At 50.9% G+C, this 17,861-nt stretch overlaps 1 protein-coding gene across 2 annotated transcripts in view; it reads left to right on the top strand.

The window, feature by feature from the left end:
• The window catches only part of Slc6a17 (solute carrier family 6 member 17), a 48,753-nt gene extending 31,214 nt beyond the window's left edge, over nt 1–17,539 (top strand). For both annotated transcript variants that reach the window (XM_074050798.1, XM_074050797.1), the window contains exons 7-12: nt 7,303–7,544; nt 7,783–7,975; nt 9,478–9,670; nt 10,404–10,563; nt 12,468–12,630; nt 13,554–17,539. In XM_074050798.1, coding sequence (XP_073906899.1) covers nt 7,303–7,544; nt 7,783–7,975; nt 9,478–9,670; nt 10,404–10,563; nt 12,468–12,630; nt 13,554–13,922 — 1,320 coding nt within the window. In that variant the 3' untranslated portion in view covers nt 13,923–17,539. The remainder of the gene's footprint in view (nt 1–7,302; nt 7,545–7,782; nt 7,976–9,477; nt 9,671–10,403; nt 10,564–12,467; nt 12,631–13,553) is intronic.
• Nucleotides 17,540–17,861: the final 322 nt, after the last annotated feature.

The raw sequence follows: 17,861 nt of genomic DNA, 5'->3' as shown, positions 1-17,861 counted from the left end.
GCTGGCGAGGGAGGAGGAGTGAAGAGAAGCAGAGTGGAGAAAATGCTCAAAGAAAGAGGGAATGGTAAGGTGATGAGGACTCAGAAGTGACCAGTCACCTGGCAACAGAGGTGCCACTGGGGACTATGACAAAGCTGTCTTGGTGGTGTGCTGGGAACAAAATCTAACAGTAATGGGTTGGAAGAGAAATGGGAGGTGAGGAATTAGAGACAAGTAGTAAGATCACTTATTTTCAGGAGTTTTGCTGTAAAGGGAAGCAGAGAAATGAAAAATGAGTGGTAACTGGCGAGGGCCATAATGAAAACAATCCACCCTACACGGCAGACGGGGATTTAAAATGGTGCCATAGATTTGGAAAATAGCCTGATAGTTCCTCAAAAGGTTAAGCAGAGTTAGCTAATTCCTTCCCAGGCCCATAGCCAAAAGAATGGAAAACATATGTTCACATGAAAACTTGAACATGAGTGTTCATGGCAGCAGGATTCATAATAGCTGCAAAGCAGAAACAGCCCAAATGCCCAAGAATGATTTAAAAAAAAGTTGCATGTAGATAAAATGGAATATTATCTAGCCACGAAAAAGGAATCAAGTACTGATATATGCTTCAGAATGGAAGACCCTTGAGAATTTTAACTTAAGTGAAAAGAACCAGACACAAAGGACCACACAGTGTATAATTCCAACTATATGAACTGTTCAGAGTAGACAAATTCTTAGAGACAGAGATTAGTTGGCTGGATTAGGGCTGGAGTTTGAGGGGGTGTTGAGGAGACATTGGGAATGACTGTCAATGGGTACAGTCTTCTTTTTGAGGTAAGGAAAAAGTTCTAAATTGATCATGGTGATTGATAGCTCTATGATGTATTAAGAACTGCATACTTTAAAAAGTCCAAAAAAGAAGGGGAGACTGCTGCTGTCGGGGAGGAGGAATAGCAGCATGGAGAGGTCCCAGTGCCCATGAGGAAGAGGATGGCTTAGCTATGAGCACAGAGTCCATACAACAGGAGAGAAGGGCTGGCACCCAGCACAATGCTGACCCATGAGAAGCTGCTGGGAGGGGTTCTCATGGCTAGAGTCCTCTTCTGATTGCGTTGTCTTTCTTAGTGAGGTAGGAAGCAAAGTGATCAGCTGAGAATGGAGGTGAAAGTAGTGGAGGCCTAAGGGGGCACACTTGGCAGGGAGCCGGTGGCTCACGACTATAATCCCAGCTACTCAAGATGCAGAGATCTGGAGGATAGAGGTTCGAAGCCAGCCCAGGTGAATAGTTCACAAGGCTCTACTTGAAGAAACCCAAAGGACTGGTGGGGTGGCTCAAGGTGTAGGCCCTGAGTTCAAACCCCAGTAACCAGGCACAGCGCTAATTGCTAGCTATCAGCCATGGACTCCTCCAGCATGGCCATCCCCAGCTCCTGTGCGATCCAGGATGCAGCCTTTCACCCTCAAACATCTCCAAGCAGATAGCTTCCCACAATCAGTGAGGTGGTGCTCACTAAGCGCCAGGCCATATTGCACGTCCCTTACAAAATTAACTCACTCAAGCCTCTTAGCGACCGTACATGCAGGTGCTCTTATTACTACCATTTCACAGAGAAGTGAGCGAACTGTAGGGTGAGGCTGTGAGAAGGCAAGGGGAGGGGGGCATCCTGCCTGGAGCTCTGGGGCTTGGGAGTACCAGCTCAGCAGGTTGAAGAATTCTAGAGGGCAAGGTATTGTCCGGGAGTAGGGAGAGCGCCATGGACAGTTCTGGTGTGGACAGCAGCAGAAAAAGGAATACACACACATACGTGTTTTCATGTGTATGTGTTGTAACATGTGACTGTAAAGATTGCTGTATCACTGTCAGCATCACTGGAGGCGTACACAGGGAGCCCATATGTTATGGTGATGTCTGGGGAAGGAAACTGGGAGTCTGGGATCCAGGAGAAGGAGAGGCGACGACATGACTGAGAGTATGCTAACACCGGTCCCTGCGCATCCCTGGGACCCAAGAAGAGGGTTAGTGCACGTTCCAAAGGCCTCTCAGCAGGAAAGCGAAGGCAGCCCAGCCTTGGGACCAGAGGGAGCCAATGATCTAGTTCAGATCACCCAGCAGCCAGCGGGCAAGTCCCTGACTCTCAGTGCCTCAGTTTCCACAGCTGTGAGAGGTGTGAATGATGGCACCTCTGCACAGGTTGTTGGGAGAGCTCGTAGCACTGGTCCTGACAAGTGGAGAGCACACGGTAAGTTTTAGCTTTAGCTATTATTATCCTCATCCCTTGTGAAGGTGACATTGTCCTTGGTCAGTAGGAACTTGGCACTCCAGTGCCATCTGGTGTCTGTGGCCCATCCGGCTCCACACCGGCAGGTGCCACAGCAGTGCCGAGAAGCAAGGGTGCGCACTGCTGCCCCACACCAGGTCCTCAGGCTGGGACTCAGCAGCTGCGTGAGGATCCAGACTCATTTTCATGTTGGTGAAACACCTTGTTCCCTGGCGAGGAAGTGACTCAGCCACTGGGCCAAAGAAACAGCAGGAAGCCACTGCTCTATTTCAGAGCGGGCGCTCTGAGGAGGGTGTGAGCTTAGCGTTGGAGGGAAAGCCCAGTTCCCATCTTTCTCCTCTTGCAGTCACATCCTAATGTCTGGAAGGGACACGGGACATCTTGAATCTGGGCAGGGATTCATCCTCTGTGGACACTTGTTTGAAATCACACATCTTCACCCCAGGAGTCCTGGCAACAGTCTCCTTTAAATTCAAGAAATACCAAGCATCCCATTCTGAAGGAGCCTGACTCAGTTTACTCCCAGATTAGCATTGGGTATCTGTTCATCTCCATCAGTGGGGGAGGCCCTCCAAGCTACAGGCTGCAAGTGGGGCTGCTGAGGGAATTTACACAGGACACTTTTCTCCTTGAAGGTCAAGCTCTAGTGGAGCGAGGGTGCTTTCCTGGAGTTCATTGTCAGGTTCAGATCTATCAGTTTCCTTCAGAATAGTCTAGGGGAAGGGAGAATGTGGGATCATAGAGAAACAAGGTTGGCCAGGTGTTCATAACTGTTAAAGCTGGAGAATGGGAATAGTGGGGGGGTTCATTTCTCTATCCTCCCCACTTGTGTTCGTTTTATAATTTTTAAAAATGGGAAAAAATGTAAATAGACAAATGGTAAACAAACACAGAATCAATCTTGTTTCCATCTAAAGTCATTGCACACGCTGCAGTCCTGCCCTGTCCTCAGAGAAGTCCTCCAAGATATTGCTAATCCATTTGGGACTGTGGCATCTAACCTGGAATGGCTGTTTCTTTTTATGAAATTTGTCCCTTGAGTGGGGCTAGGAATTTATCTACACCCTCGCTTTAGGTTTAGGGAGTGGTAAGAATCCTGATAATGACATGTGTTTGGGTCTCACAGATGATCTAGACCTTTTGTAAAAACTGTAGTAATGTTTTGTTGTTGTCATTTTGGTTTTTTTCTTTTTTGAGACAGACTCTCCCTACATAGTTTAGGCTGGCCTGGAACTCAAGATCCTCCTGTGTCTCATCCTCCTGAGTGATGGGATTACAGGTGTGCACCACCATTCCTGGTTCACAGTAATATTTGATGTATATAAAAAGAGAAATAATTACCAAAAATATAGGGAAGGAAGGAGGAGAGGAAGCCAGCACTAAAATAACTGTTTTACAAAGTGGCACTTTGAAGTCCTAAGAATCTGGAACCGGGCATAATAGCCCAAAATGACAGGTCCAACTTCACAGTCCCTTGTCCAGTTCTTTTTGTTTGGCTCATGACCTCGATCAGATCGGCTTTTTGTCTGTCTGTCTGTCTGTCTCTGTCTCTGTCTTGCTCTCCACTCCTACCTTCTCTTCCACATGCCAGGCACTGTTGATACAGATGCGAACAAGACATGACTCCCACCCTTCATATGAACAGCTGGAAGGAAGGTAGACACACAAGCTTGTGATGTAGCTATTGGTTGACAAGAGGTATGAGAGCCCAAGACCATGACTAGCTCTGCCATTGGCAGTCAGGAAAAGCTTCAGAGGCATGATATTTGTGCTGGGTTTTGGGAAATAAGTAGGAGTTCACTGGAAAGTGAATTTCAGGAAGGAAATTTCAGGCAGAGGGAACAGCTTGAGCCAAGGTCAGAAGTATGAGAGACCATGATGCATTTGTAGTACACTGAATTTGAAGTGCAGAGGTCAGAGTGGGAAAGATTTCCAGGAGGCAGTGGGAGACACTGAAAATTATTTTCATGTAAGGAACATGACCAGAGCTTGCCCATTTCAATGTGCCTCTCTTCAAAACCCTGTAATTCTTCCTAGTAGGCACTCACCAAACTGCCCATAGCTCTCCCAGTAGGTCTTGGATTCTAGCTAAGAAAAGTGCTCAGGCTTCAGCAGATTGATAGATCTGTCACCATGGACAGCTGGGGACACTAGTGAAGGCCAGCGTGCCTTTCAGGTGTGCATAATCTCTTCACCCATTTATGGAGTGTTTTGAGAGAATCATGTTAAAGTCATCACCCATGAGAATGAGAGGGGTACAGAAATCCTTTCACAGGGGGACGAATATTATTTTCTGTAACCTCCAAATGACTATTAAACACAGTACAGGCCCCTATCTCCTTGTCCACAGTACTAAAACCCAAATCACCTTGAAAAGCAAGAGTTGCCTCAATTTGGTTTTGTTCCCCTAGAATTCATTTGGAGGGAAAATGACCTGCACAGATGTGAGACTATTTATAGTCTCTGTTGGTGTGGAGATTCATATTCTGCTACAGAAATCCTAATGTGTTTGATTCCAGAGTGCTGGCCTGGACCCTGCTGAAACTGTTAGGCAATTACGTGAGATAGGCATCAGTTTATCTTCCTAAAATAGAATTGGAAACAAAAGCCTGAAGTCCAAATCCAGTTTTGGCCCCAAGGCTTTAGGTAAGGAGCTGTGGACCTACCTGGATTACTTCTGTAATTTTACTTTCAAAGCCAGACCCCTCAAGGCTAGGGATTTAGTCAGTGGTAGAGCACTTGCCTAGCCCTTGGGAGGCTGAGGCAGGAGAATCATGAGTTTGAGACAAGCCTGTGCTACCTGGGGAGAACCTGTCTCAAAATATAGAAACAAATAGCCCGGTACTGGTGGCTCATGCCTGTAATCCTAGCTACTTGGGAGGCAGAGATCAGGAGGATCATGGCTTGAGGCCAGCCTGGGCAAATAGTTTGAGAGCTCCCCATCTCCAAAATAACCAGAGCAAAATGGACTGGAGGTGTGGTGCAAGAGGTAGAGCACCTGCTTTGCAAGCTTGAAGCCCTGAGCTCAAATCCCAATCCCAACAAAAATAAAAATAAAAACAAACCAGAGTTCCACTTGTGCAAGGTCAATGGCCCCTAGCAGTGTGGGAAAGCCCTGCCCCATTTCTTGAGTTCTGTCTCCCTTGACACTACCTCCACCCCTCTGAACCCTCCGCCCTTGTCTCCAGCACTCATTCCAGCAGAAGATTTGACCTCCTGCTTTACAGGGAAAAGAGACCACCAAGTCGGGAGCCCCTCAAAAGACAGGCAGGAACAGAACATGCAGACCTGCCTGCAGCTGCCCCATGTGGTCACCCTTCCCTGCTGTCTCTAATGGCCAGCTCAAGGGGCTTTTATAGAAGGCCACCTCCCCACTCTCCCCCAATTTTTATGTATTCTATCTTCAAATTAGTCCAACCCCAAATAACCAAAGCAATATGCAGAAACACAAACTTCACTGGTCCCATAGCCAGTGGGGTTCTGGCACACGGGCCAGAGCATGGCTGTCACTTTGGCTCTTCCTCTCCAGCATTCCCCATCTCCAGTTCATCCCTGATGTCTTCTTGGCTTCTCCTTAAATCTCTCCATCAGCCCCTCCCCACCCCAGGCAAAGCCACCACAGCCTGCCACCTGGACCCCAGAAGTGCTTCTTCATAGCTTCCCTGCTACGTACACTCATTTCTTTTGGAATGCACATCCCCCAGTGTCCCTCCTTCTTCAGCCCTGTGGTGTTTCCTGGATCTTTCTTAGGATGAAGACAGGGAACCCTACAGGCCTTTGACCTCAGCATTTCCTAGTCCCACCTGTACTACTCACCTGGACCACCTCCAGCTGTACCACTCCATCTGTACCACTCCCCTATACCACCTCACCTTCAACACCTCACCTGTACCATCTCACCTGCATCACCTCACCTGCGCCACCCTACCTGCATCACCTCTACGTCTACCATGCTGCTACTCTGACTACCTCCTCTCCCTTCCCCCACCACCCTCTGTCCTACCTTCATCACATACCTGCATACTGATCCCTCTACCTCAGTGCTCTCCCTGCCCCCTGCTGCCCCTGTCAGATGTCAGCTCCAGACCCCCTTTCCCCCCACCCCAAGACGATTTTCTGCCCTCCTACCTTGCTCAGATCCCCCACTGCAGGTGATCTGAACATTGAGTTCCTAGCCATCACAGCCCTTGTCACATTTGCAGTTTAGCATCTGCTAACCAGTGTCCATCTCTCCACCTAAGACCTAACCCCCATGAGCGCTGGGACCCTGCCTGCTTTCACCCCTTGGTCTTGCCTCAAGGAACAAACAGTAAAAGAAAAATGGATATGAAAGGGACTTTGGAAATGGCCTCATGCCATCCATGTGTGTTGTGGTCCAGGCCCCTCTCAGGTCTGTGGGCAGATGGAGGCTGCCTCTCTCCAGGAAGGGGTCAGGGAGGAGGACTGTGTGATCTAGATTATATAGATGTGTGTTCATGGTGCCTCTTTCTGGGAAAGGGGAGATCTGGTAGGCAGGAGGGAGCAGATGGTGAATTTTGTTCTTCCATTATCTGAAGTGGAAAAACATCTCAGGGAGACATTGTGTTCTCTGTTCTCTTGTACAGTTGTGCAGGCTGTTCACTGCATGACTTGAGGAGGCACCCTTCACACCATAGTCTAAGCAAGTATCATTGTATACTACACAATAGCCTTGGCCATTTTCTATAGTCTGACAGCTCTATGGTAAGCAATGATAGCAACTAAAACTAACAGAATTTACTCTGTAAGCATTTGTTTTTATCTTATCTCGGCCTCACAACTATCCTCTGAACTTGACATCTTGTTGTCTGTGTTTTGTGTCTGTGTTTGACATCTGGGGAAACTGAGGCTCAGAAGGATTGGATGGATTGCTCAGGCTCATACAGTCACAGCTTATTACTACCCTGCCATGCTGCCTCTGAATTCCACTGAGGCTGAGGAAGAGGGGCGTGGGGGAACCCAGGGCACATGAGTATAACCATCATCTCTTGTGTCTTTTTTCCCCTGCCCCGGTCCTCACCCATAGCTGGACAAGATGCTGGACCCCCAGGTGTGGCGGGAGGCAGCCACACAGGTCTTCTTCGCCCTGGGGCTGGGCTTTGGTGGTGTCATCGCGTTCTCCAGCTACAACAAGCAGGACAACAATTGCCACTTTGATGCTGCCCTTGTGTCCTTCATCAACTTCTTCACCTCGGTGTTGGCCACCCTGGTGGTGTTTGCCGTGCTGGGCTTCAAGGCCAACATTATGAATGAGAAGTGTGTGGTCGAGTAGGTGGCATGTCCCCTCCTGTCCCTCCTTCCTGTCCCCTACCTCACCCAGGAGTGAGCAGATGGGCCGTGCAGGGCAAGGGGGATAAAATCAGGGATCATCTGTCCCTAGCCCTGGCCCACAGGACAGGCTCAGAGCTGTCTCTGCAGTGGCCCCTGTGTCCTGCCTGGGTGTCTGGAGGGGCCTCCAGATCCCACTCCTGCCTTCTTACCTAGTCCTCTCCCCTTTGTACTGCAGAAACGCTGAGAAAATACTGGGGTACTTAAACTCCAACGTCCTAAGCCGGGACCTCATTCCACCTCATGTCAACTTCTCCCATCTCACCACCAAGGACTATGCAGAGATGTACAATGTTATCATGACCGTGAAGGAAGACCGCTTTTTGGCCTTGGGCCTGGACCCTTGCCTCCTGGAGGAGGAGCTGGACAAGGTGCGGGGTGGGCTGCCTTTTCGAGGACAGGAAGGAGCCCAGAGACAGGCCATGGTGTCTGGAGTGTGAGCCTGGCCTTAGAAAGCCAAGCATTTGTTTACGTATTAGGGGAAGATCCATAATGCATCTAGACAGGGAGAAATTGAGGAAAAGTGTCAGCCACGTCTGTAATCCCAGGTAGGCTTATGAACAGACCAAGGGCCAAGGCAGACACATGAATCCCAGAGACCACAGTAGGTGTGGGGTGGCTTCCTCACTTCCTGGGTGAGCTTGCTGTGTACCTTGGCCCTGCCATATGCGATGCATTTAGAACATGCTCTGTACACAGTGCATGACATGAGTGTTTATGTTATCGTCTGCCCTTTGCTGTCCATCTCCTTTGGTCCTCAAGGCAAGTTGAATATTCATATTGTCCCCAGTTTCACTGATGAGTAGCCTGTAAGGGAGTGGTGACCTTGTTTCATCAAGGTCTCACAGCTAGAAAGTGGGAGAGCTCTGGAGCACCCCTTGATGCTTCTGTCCCCTCCCTCAGCTTCCACACTCCCACCCCCCTGGGCTTGGGCAGGAGATGCTCCTCTCACCAACGCTCAGGCCCATACTTGGACACCTTGCTTCTATTTACATTTGCACAGCAGGGCATTTTCAAAATGACTGTTCTGTTCTAAGGGATAACAGGACAGAGACACATCCTCAGGGTCCTGGGAATCCAGTTGGAGCCAAGGCTCTTGTGACAGAGCCTGCACCCATAGCCTGGGCTAACCCTGTCCTTCTTCATGTGTCCAGAAGCTTCTGCTGGTAGATGCCTGAGCTCCATATAAAAGGCTCCATTATATTTTCCATATAATATGACCTCAACAGCATCCAGATGACAGGAATCACATGCTTGTGTGGGAGCACATGTTCTCACAATCACACACAGGATAGCGCGTGAGTGATCCTGGCAGGAAGCCAGGTCGGTACTCTATGAGCAGGGCCCAAGCATTAAAGCAGTGGTTCCCTACCTGGGCTCTTATAAAACCCGAGGCCAGCTTCACCGCAGACCAATCAAGTCATTTTACTTGGGGAAGACCTGGGCATTAGGGATGTTAAAAGCTCCACTTGCTTCCACTGGGCAGCTGAGCCTGAGACCATCTGCAGGTCAGAAGTTCAGAGCTTTGGTGGGGTGAGTCTGGAGCAATCGGGGAAGACATCTTAGAGGAGGAGGGTCTTGTACTGGGTATATGTCTAGATGCAAGCATCTCTATATGAATCTCCAGGGTCCCTGTACCACCTGTAGATTCCAGGTCCCTAAGGGAATTCTGGATTGGTACCTTTTGCTCCAATCCACAAGAGTTCTGATGCCCACTGAAGTCTGGCCCCAACCAATAGGATTCCGGTGGAGGTGGGGATCCCTATGAAAGAGGGAACAGTGATTTTTAAAGCCCTAAGGACAGAAGGAAAGAAGCAGGGGGCTTCCAGGGTGAAGGTGGGCCTCAAGAACCCTCATTCTCCACCCACCTCAGTCCGTGCAGGGCACAGGTCTGGCCTTCATCGCTTTCACCGAGGCCATGACGCACTTCCCCGCCTCCCCGTTCTGGTCCGTCATGTTCTTTCTGATGCTCATCAACCTGGGCCTTGGCAGCATGATCGGGACCATGGCGGGCATCACCACGCCCATCATCGACACCTTCAAGGTGCCCAAGGAGATGTTCACAGGTAACTTCCTGCAGCTCTGCCCAGCCTGCTGATGCTCACGTGCAAGGTTCTAACTATAGAAAGACTGGGTTCTTACTGGGTCATTCAGTATCCCATCCCCAGATGGGATCACCAGGGACACAGCTGGAATCTCCCTGTGCCACTGCGCCACCAGCACTCACAGCCAAGGGGAGAGAGCCTGAGCCAGGAGATAGGTCTCTTGCTTAGTTTTGGCTTGTCCTTTTCACTGTGGGCTTGCTGACTTGTCTTGGGCAGGAGTGACCTCTCTCAGCACTGACCTCTCACGTCCTGTTCCATGTCTTACCCCCAGTCTCTGGCTGTGTCACAGTCCCCTTCTGTCCCTGCTGATTGGAGCTGGACTCCGTACAGGGCTACTTCTCACCTACATCCCCAGGGATGTTCTCAAACTGAGGCAGACAAAAAGAGACCGAGAACCAGATGAATCATTTAAACCCAATGGAGTAACTGCAGTGGCCCAGGCACTGTGCCAGGGGCAGGAGGTGTGAGAGAAGACTGGAGTGTCCATGCCTTCCTCAAGAACCCACCCAACCCAGAAGGGGAGCTCAGAACCCCAGCACTGGGTTCCTTCCTGTAGGGCTGCACCTGAGGGAGGGTGGGCTGCAGGCCTGCTGGGAGAGCAATTTGATGGGAGAGACCTGGGTGCCCCCAAGACCCCCAGGGCCCTGGCCACTCTGCACCTTTGCCCCCACACCGGCCTCCCGGCTCTCTGTAGTGGGCTGCTGTGTCTTTGCATTCTTCGTGGGGCTGTTGTTCGTCCAGCGCTCTGGAAACTACTTTGTCACCATGTTTGATGACTACTCAGCCACCCTGCCATTAACCGTCATTGTCATCCTCGAGAACATCGCTGTGGCCTGGATCTATGGAACCAAAAAGTAAGGGGGACACAGGGTAGAAGGTTCTGGGACAGGAGGAGGGTTCTGTCATAACATGACTTCCTGGAGGGTCCTGTGTTCCCAGAGCTGCTCGCGAATGGGGCAGGAGATCAGAGAGTCAGAATATCAGAGCTAAAAGTGTCCTTTGGCACTGGGAAACTGAGGGCTGGAAAGAGGGCGTGGCTGGCCCAGGCCACTCGGCTAGTAAGAGATAGAACCATGCTGATGACCTACCTGGGAGTCCTAGGTTCAGGTCCTGGCACCAGTCTAAACTTCCTTTCCTGGGTGCCAACTCCCCAAATTCTGTTAAGCTTGTTAAACACTTGGTGGGGATTCTGGGGTCCCTTGCCCTCCATGAACTTATAGACCTCAGCATGCTGATGCACGCTTTATTTTTTTCTGCCAGTACTAGGGTTTGTACTCAGGGCCTCAGGCTTCCTAACTAGGCACTCAACCTCTTGACCCACTCATCCAGCCCTTTTTGGTGTTGAGTTTTTCTGAGATAGGGTCTTGCTTTTCGCCTGGGCTGCCCTTGAACCCCAATTTTCCTGAACTGTGCCTTCCAAGTAGCTAGGATTATAGGTGTGAGTCACCAGCACCCAGCTGATTCACACTTTTAAAGTATGGTTTGGCTCCAAGTTTGGGGGTTAGGCAGGGCAAGATGATTCAGCAGTAAAAGGGTTTGGATTCATGGCCTGACCCTGGGGCAGACCTCCATTCACTGGCAGCACTCAGTGTCATCCCCCATTTAAGGACAAATCTGTGTCCCCAAGGAGTAGGCCCTCTCCACCTACTCAGGGTTAGTTGCCTGGGGCCTCTCCATCCTTGTACTCAGCACTAACCCCTTAACCTGATCCTCCCTGATGCCCTGATGGTTTTGGAATCAGGGCTCTCTCCCAGGGACCACTTGCTTCCAGGCAGAGTGCAGGAGGGGGCAGGGATCGTAAGAAAAGGATTGCTCCCTGTGTGCCAGGTCTGGAAGGCATGAGAGTCAGACTCTGACTGGACACCATGGACTCCACCCTGTGCCCTTCTCAGAATATTGTTTTTAAATGCATACGATGTGCAGTATTATAATCACATTGAAAAATAGCAAAATATTGTTTAATCTATGAAATAGTAATGTCCGGGTACTTTAAGTCACCAGATCTAGTAACGGCCATAATTTCACAGTAGTGATGAGTGTAAATGAGGTTTCTGGGTATCTTCAACAACTGTAATGCAATGTAAAAATATCTGATTCAGTCTCTAGTAGACAGAGCCACAGGTATTATTAACACTACTGTGGTTGCTTGCACTTTCAATAGAATGAATTGCTGGATTTTCATTGGTGTAACTGAGGTAAAGATGAGTTTTTGTATGGCTTCAAGTACACAGCCTGCCTGCTGGAGCTCTAGCGCAGACCCAGGGTTAGAAAACGCTTAATCCTGGCAACCTCCTGCCTTTGGATGCTGGGGAAGTGCACTGCTGCCTCTTTTCCAGCAGGGGGAGGCTGGAGCCAGGCTGGTAAGGTGGCTGGCTGGGTGCTCTGGTGAACACAAAGCCCCCTAGTGACTGTCCACCTACCCAGGGCAGGTCTGAAGGACTGTATCATACTCCTGCGTGGAACATGGTGTGAGGTAGTCAGGGCAGAGCCTAGCAGAGGCCACCCAGGCCTCACACCATGAGCAGTGAAGGTGAAGTCTGGGAAGGGACTGATCAGTGAAGATTTCCTGGAGGAGGTAACTGGGGGTGGGGGGGGGGGGGTTCACAGTGGTGAAGTGCCAACTTCTGGGCCATTGCATCTTCTCCAGCCATTTTTTTTTTAGTACTGAGATTTGAACTCAGGACTTCACACTTGCTAGGCAGGTGCTCTGTGGCTTGAACCATGCCTCCAGCCTCTTGCCTTCTGCTATGCCTGGCAGGTTCATGCAGGAGCTGACAGAGATGCTGGGCTTCCAACCCTACCGCTTCTATTTCTACATGTGGAAGTTCGTGTCTCCATTGTGCATGGCTGTGCTCACCACAGCCAGCATCATCCAACTAGGGGTGACGCCCCCAGGCTACAGTGCTTGGATCAAGGAGGAGGTGAGAGTTGGGCCAGGAAGCGCCCAGGGTGACTTGCATCTTCTCCAGCCATATTTTTTAGTGTGGGATTTGAACTCAGGACTTCACACTTGCTAGGCAGGTGCTCTGTGGCTTGAGAGAGCCTCCAGCCCCTTTTGCTCTGGTTAAAAGTGAGATAAGAGTCTCATTTTTTGCCCAGGCTGAACTGAACTGCAATCCTCCTATTTTAAGCTTCCTTCCTTTGCTGGGATAACAGGCACATGCCACCCCACTCAGACTTTTTTCCATTGAGATGGGGTCTTCCAAACTTTTTCCCCTCTGGACTGGCCTGGAACCACAAACCTGCTGATCTCAACTATCTGCATAGCTTGGGATAACGTGTGCAGAGCCATGCCCACCTATTGGTTGAGATGAGGTGTCATGAACTGTTTGGTTCAGCTGGCCTTGAACCACAATCCTTCCAATCTCAACCTCTCAAGTAGCTGGGATTACAGGCATGAGCCACTAGTGTCTGACCTCAAGCCTTTAATGCAATAGAATAACCCTTTAAAGGACACCTACTCTGGGCCAGGCCCTGCTGGTGTGATCTGCACACCAAACCTTTGCAACAACCCTGAGAAGGAGGAATTATCCCTGAAACACAAGTGGGGAAACAGGCTCAGTAACACATTTATCCAATCCTTTCTAACCATAGCCTCTTTCCGTGTCTATGGAGTAGAATTACCTGTCGTTTTTACAGATAGAAGCTGAGATTAGTTAGCCATTGTGATCCCAGCAGAATTTAAGTAGTGCCCCCTGATGCCTGGCCAGGGTGATGGGAGGAGCGAGGAGTGGCAGACCAAGGGTGAGGGAAGGAAGAGACTGTCCTGTAGGCTGGGGGAGGGGGGTGAAAGCAGGGACTTGTCACAGTGCTGACCACAGCCCTCACCACCACCCATCTCCAGGCTGCTGAGCGCTACCTGTATTTCCCTAACTGGGCCATGGCACTTCTGATCGTCCTCATCGCTGTGGCCACCCTGCCCATCCCTGTGGTGTTCATCCTGAGGCACTTCCACCTGCTGTCTGATGGCTCCAACACCCTCTCTGTGTCCTACAAGAAGGGCCGCATGATGAAGGACATCTCTAACCTGGAGGAGAACGATGAGACTCGCTTTATCCTCAGCAAGGTGCCCAGTGAGGCACCGTCCCCCATGCCTACCCACCGCTCCTATCTGGGGCCCGGCAGCACGTCAACCCTGGAGACAAGTGGCAACCCCAATGGACGCTATGGAAGCGGCTACCTCCTGGCCAGCACCCCTGAGTCAGAGCTGTGACCACTGCCCCCAACCTGCCCTCCTCTCCCCACACCCAACCTGCCCACTTGCCTGGCCTGGCCTTTTCTTCCACAATGGCCACCAGGCCCAGGCCAGGCCCTCTGCCCAAGGAGAGAGGATCCACCCTGCCACATTCCCACCCCAGTCTCAGCAGACCCTGCTCTCTAGCTCTGAGCAGGAGGCTGGAGACAGCTCTGTCTCCAATCCAGACCCCCTAATTCATCTAATTCTCTGAGAACCTCTCACCAAATTGCAGCCATGTAACCAGAACAATCCAGAAATCCTGAATCCCATTATGGGGGACTCCAAGTAGCCACTTTAGGAGTCAACTCATCTTCTTATAACCTACCACCTTCAGTTCTTAGGTCAGGGGGAGAGTCCCCTTGTGCTGCTAGGTGGAGGTGATAAGAGCCATCAGGGCTGAGGGTGCCCGGAGGAGGACTTTGTCTCGGTCTGCCATAAGAACAGGACTTGTCATCCTGTCCCACCTGGACTGGGCTGCTCCTGAGCCAGGAGGCTGCCTGACAGGGATGGGGAAGATGTGCCAGGACTCAAGCTTGGCAGGAAGTATACAGAAACTCTCAAATCCTGCTTTGTAAGATAGGTGCTTTTGGCTTGAGTTTGAACCTTGGCAGCAAAGGAGGCTCCTTGGCCTCTGGCTATAGGTGAATCTTTGGATGTCCTTGCCCCTGCTGAGGTGGGCAGGGTATATTTCTGCATCCTGCATGGGAGGAGGGCAGTGAGTGGGCCCAGATCCTTCCCACCTTGACCAATTAGGACTTAGCCATCTCCCAGCCCCTCTATCCAACCTGGAGCCCAGGTGGTGGCCTCTGCCTCTTTCTGACAGACAGAGAGAGAGAGAGAGAGAGAGAGAGAGAGAGAGAAGGGAAGAGAGAGGACAGTGCAAGCACAAAGCAAGTTTTCCAAAGCACACCTTGATGGTTCCCAGCACAATTTAGATGGTTTGGAGCACAATTGAAGCACACTCCCTGTCCCCTCACCTGGGGCCTGATTTTTTGTCTAGTGGCAGCTTCTCTGGATCAGGGTTCCTTGGAGATCGACACTAGGAGTCCTTGTTCTTGGGGGAAAGACAGGTAATTTCACTGCCCCTATGGGCTGCCATTCACTCTCCTTGTTGCACAAGCACAGCCACCTGTGTGCACATAGTGTGCAGACACCTTGGAAACTTTCCCAAGCTTCCCTGGCCCATGACAGGCAGCACCACAGGCAGCCATGAACATAGGAGTCTGCCGAGGGCAAGGCAGAACCTCTGTCCTGAGGTTTAGCGCCTGCAAAGGGCTGCATCCCTACTCCCCACCCCCTTACCTTCAGGGCCTCCCTTGGAAGATAGGCTGCCCTCCAGTGCCACCTGTGAGGATTCAGAACCTGACTGGAGAATAAATGTCGGCAGAGATGGGTGGTTGGATGGATGGATAGATAGATGGATGGATGGATTTATAGATGGAATGAAAGACTGGCTCCATTCTTGAGTGAATAGTGAGCAGGGCAGGAGCAGGCCTGAGCATTTCCAAGGAGGGTTCTGAGTCTTGTAGCCCTCACTGCTCTCAGCACTGAGACAGACAGACGAGGCCTCCTCCTTTACCCCTGGGTCCTCTGGTTACCTCCGTCCCCAGCCTGGAGGGGTCCATCCACCCAGTTTGCCATCTCCCTTACTCATCAGTCCCCCATACCTTCTCTCTTTTCTAGCCCTCTTGGCCCCACCTGTCCTAGGATGTGAGGAGAGAGGAGCTCATCTCTTTCCACGGAGATGCACTTTGAGGGTACAGCATTCTGTCATGGCCCCCTTACCTAACAACACCTCTTACCTGGCCCCATGCCTAGTCCCAAGCAGAATTAGCAACAGGAAAACCAGGCCCCAGGAGAGACACTCCACTATCTATACTCTTTGTGCTATTTCTATTGTACATTCAATCTGTACACGTGGGTGTAAATGCTGTGAAATGACAAATCCAATATCATACTGTGGCTGGTGGACTATTTTCATCCTCAGTGCTGTACAGATCTATTTTCATTGTATATTTGATATATTTTTAATTTTGTAGCGTGGCTGGGCCAGGCCCCAGCTTGCAAGCCTGTGGGAGGTGGCTGAGCTGGGGCTGTCTGCTTGCTTATAGTGTTCCTCGTAGCCTTTTGCTATGGGCCAGGCCCTGTCCTGGTTGCTGTGTCTTTGCTGCGTGTTATATGTAGGGCTTAGAACTCTGTGTGAGTGCGTGTGCATGTGTGTGTGTGGAGTGTGTGTGTGTCGTGCACATACACGAGTGTGGGTGTGTGTTGGGTGTTGATTTGTGACTCCCCTCTCCCCCTAGTGGTCACCACCTTCTGGAAGACCATTCTGCTTCCCTTGCCTCTTCCTCTGAGCTCTATGGGTAAGGCCCCAGCACAGTGTCCACAGGAAGCTCCAGCTGTGGGGAAAGGCACGTGTTTCTTGCTGGTGACTCACCATCTTTACACCTCTGATGGGAGGGAGGGCCTTGTGGAGGGGGAGGCCCCTAATTTTATTCTCCAGTCAACCTTTTGCTCTTCCCACTGTAGTCACAAGCTCTTCAGCAGGGAAAGTACTAGGTGTCTTAGCATGGCGAACCCATGCTGTGAGAGGGCCTCTCACAGCACCTCTGCCCTGCGTTTGTCCTTGGAATGGTTCTGACAGCTCAGAAAGGAACAGCTTCCCCAACTGTGCTTCTGACATTTCTGCTGCCTCCTCAGGGGAGCCAAGAGCAGATGGGATCACCTGGAAAGCTACACTCCAGCCCCAGCTTTCCTGGAGGGGCAGGAGGTGGCCAGAGTGGGGCAGGCCCCCAAGTCCCTGTACGAGGTTTCCACCACTACCACTTTGTGCTGTCATGCAGTGCCCACCATGAGGCACAAGAGCTCGGGACTATAAGTCATGAGTTGGGGTAGGGCAGGAGTATGCCTATAAGGGTCTCCTGCCCTGCCTGCCCCCAGCCCCAATCACCAGCTTCTTGCTCAGGGAGGCTTCTGCCCTTTTCACTGAGGTAACATGAAACCCAAGGCTCAGTTGGGGGATGGACAGGTTGAGCACACAAGGCAACGTAGGTAAGGTTGGTTTCTGCCCTCCAGCAATAAATCTGCAGGGATTACTGCTTGCTTAGTGTCAGGAGAAGCCCTTCCAAGTCAGCCTGTGTAGGCCATGAGCCTGGGGCCTGCACAGGCCTCCAGTATTCCAGGAAGGGGGCTGCCCTTCTGCTGTCTTCACAGCTGTATGTCACCAGTCAGAGTACTCCCCACTGTGAAAAAGAGAAGCGAGTATGAATAAGTTGCAATGCACCGGACATCCCTGAGTCTCTCCACTAGGCCCTGAAATGTGGAGGCTGCTGTTCCTTCACGGAGCAAGGAGGGAGCAGGGTCCCTTCTCACAGAAAGCTTACTTTATACAGACCCACCCAAGCACACACGCTAGGCAGTCACTTTGGGTCCTGCAGCAAGTTCAAAACAGTTCAAGTCCATGTGTCCCGTGGCTGGTCAGAATCCTGGGTTGAGACCACTCAGCCCAGGGGAGGGCATGAGGCATTGTCACCCAGCATCCCTCCTTCCTCTCTCCCTTACCGTGGAATACAATAAAATATCTGTTCTTACCACGCCCCTCTTGTCTTTTTTACCTGCTCTTGGGATCAGGGAGAAGGGATGGGGAAAGCCAATGATTCCAAAGGAAGCTTTGGGGCAAAATCTTGGCCTGGGATGGGTAGACAGGACTCCTGTCTGGCTGGCTGAGGAGTTTGGGGACAGACATATTTACTTTCCCAGAAATTGCCCTACGTACTAACTATGCACACTTGTGCTGGTCCTTTATGGGGTCCTACTACTCCACACATCTAGCCCCGCTGATATCTTTGCAACCATGCTCTGAGGGAGATGCTTCTGTCTAGATTTTTCCAGGTGAGGAAAATGAGGCTCTGTCTG

Source organism: Castor canadensis, chromosome 12 (genome assembly GCF_047511655.1).
Source record: "Castor canadensis chromosome 12, mCasCan1.hap1v2, whole genome shotgun sequence".
NCBI lineage: Eukaryota > Metazoa > Chordata > Mammalia > Rodentia > Castoridae > Castor > Castor canadensis.
The sequence above is the reverse complement of the archived record's forward strand: the minus strand, read 5'-3'. Positions and strand labels throughout refer to the sequence as shown.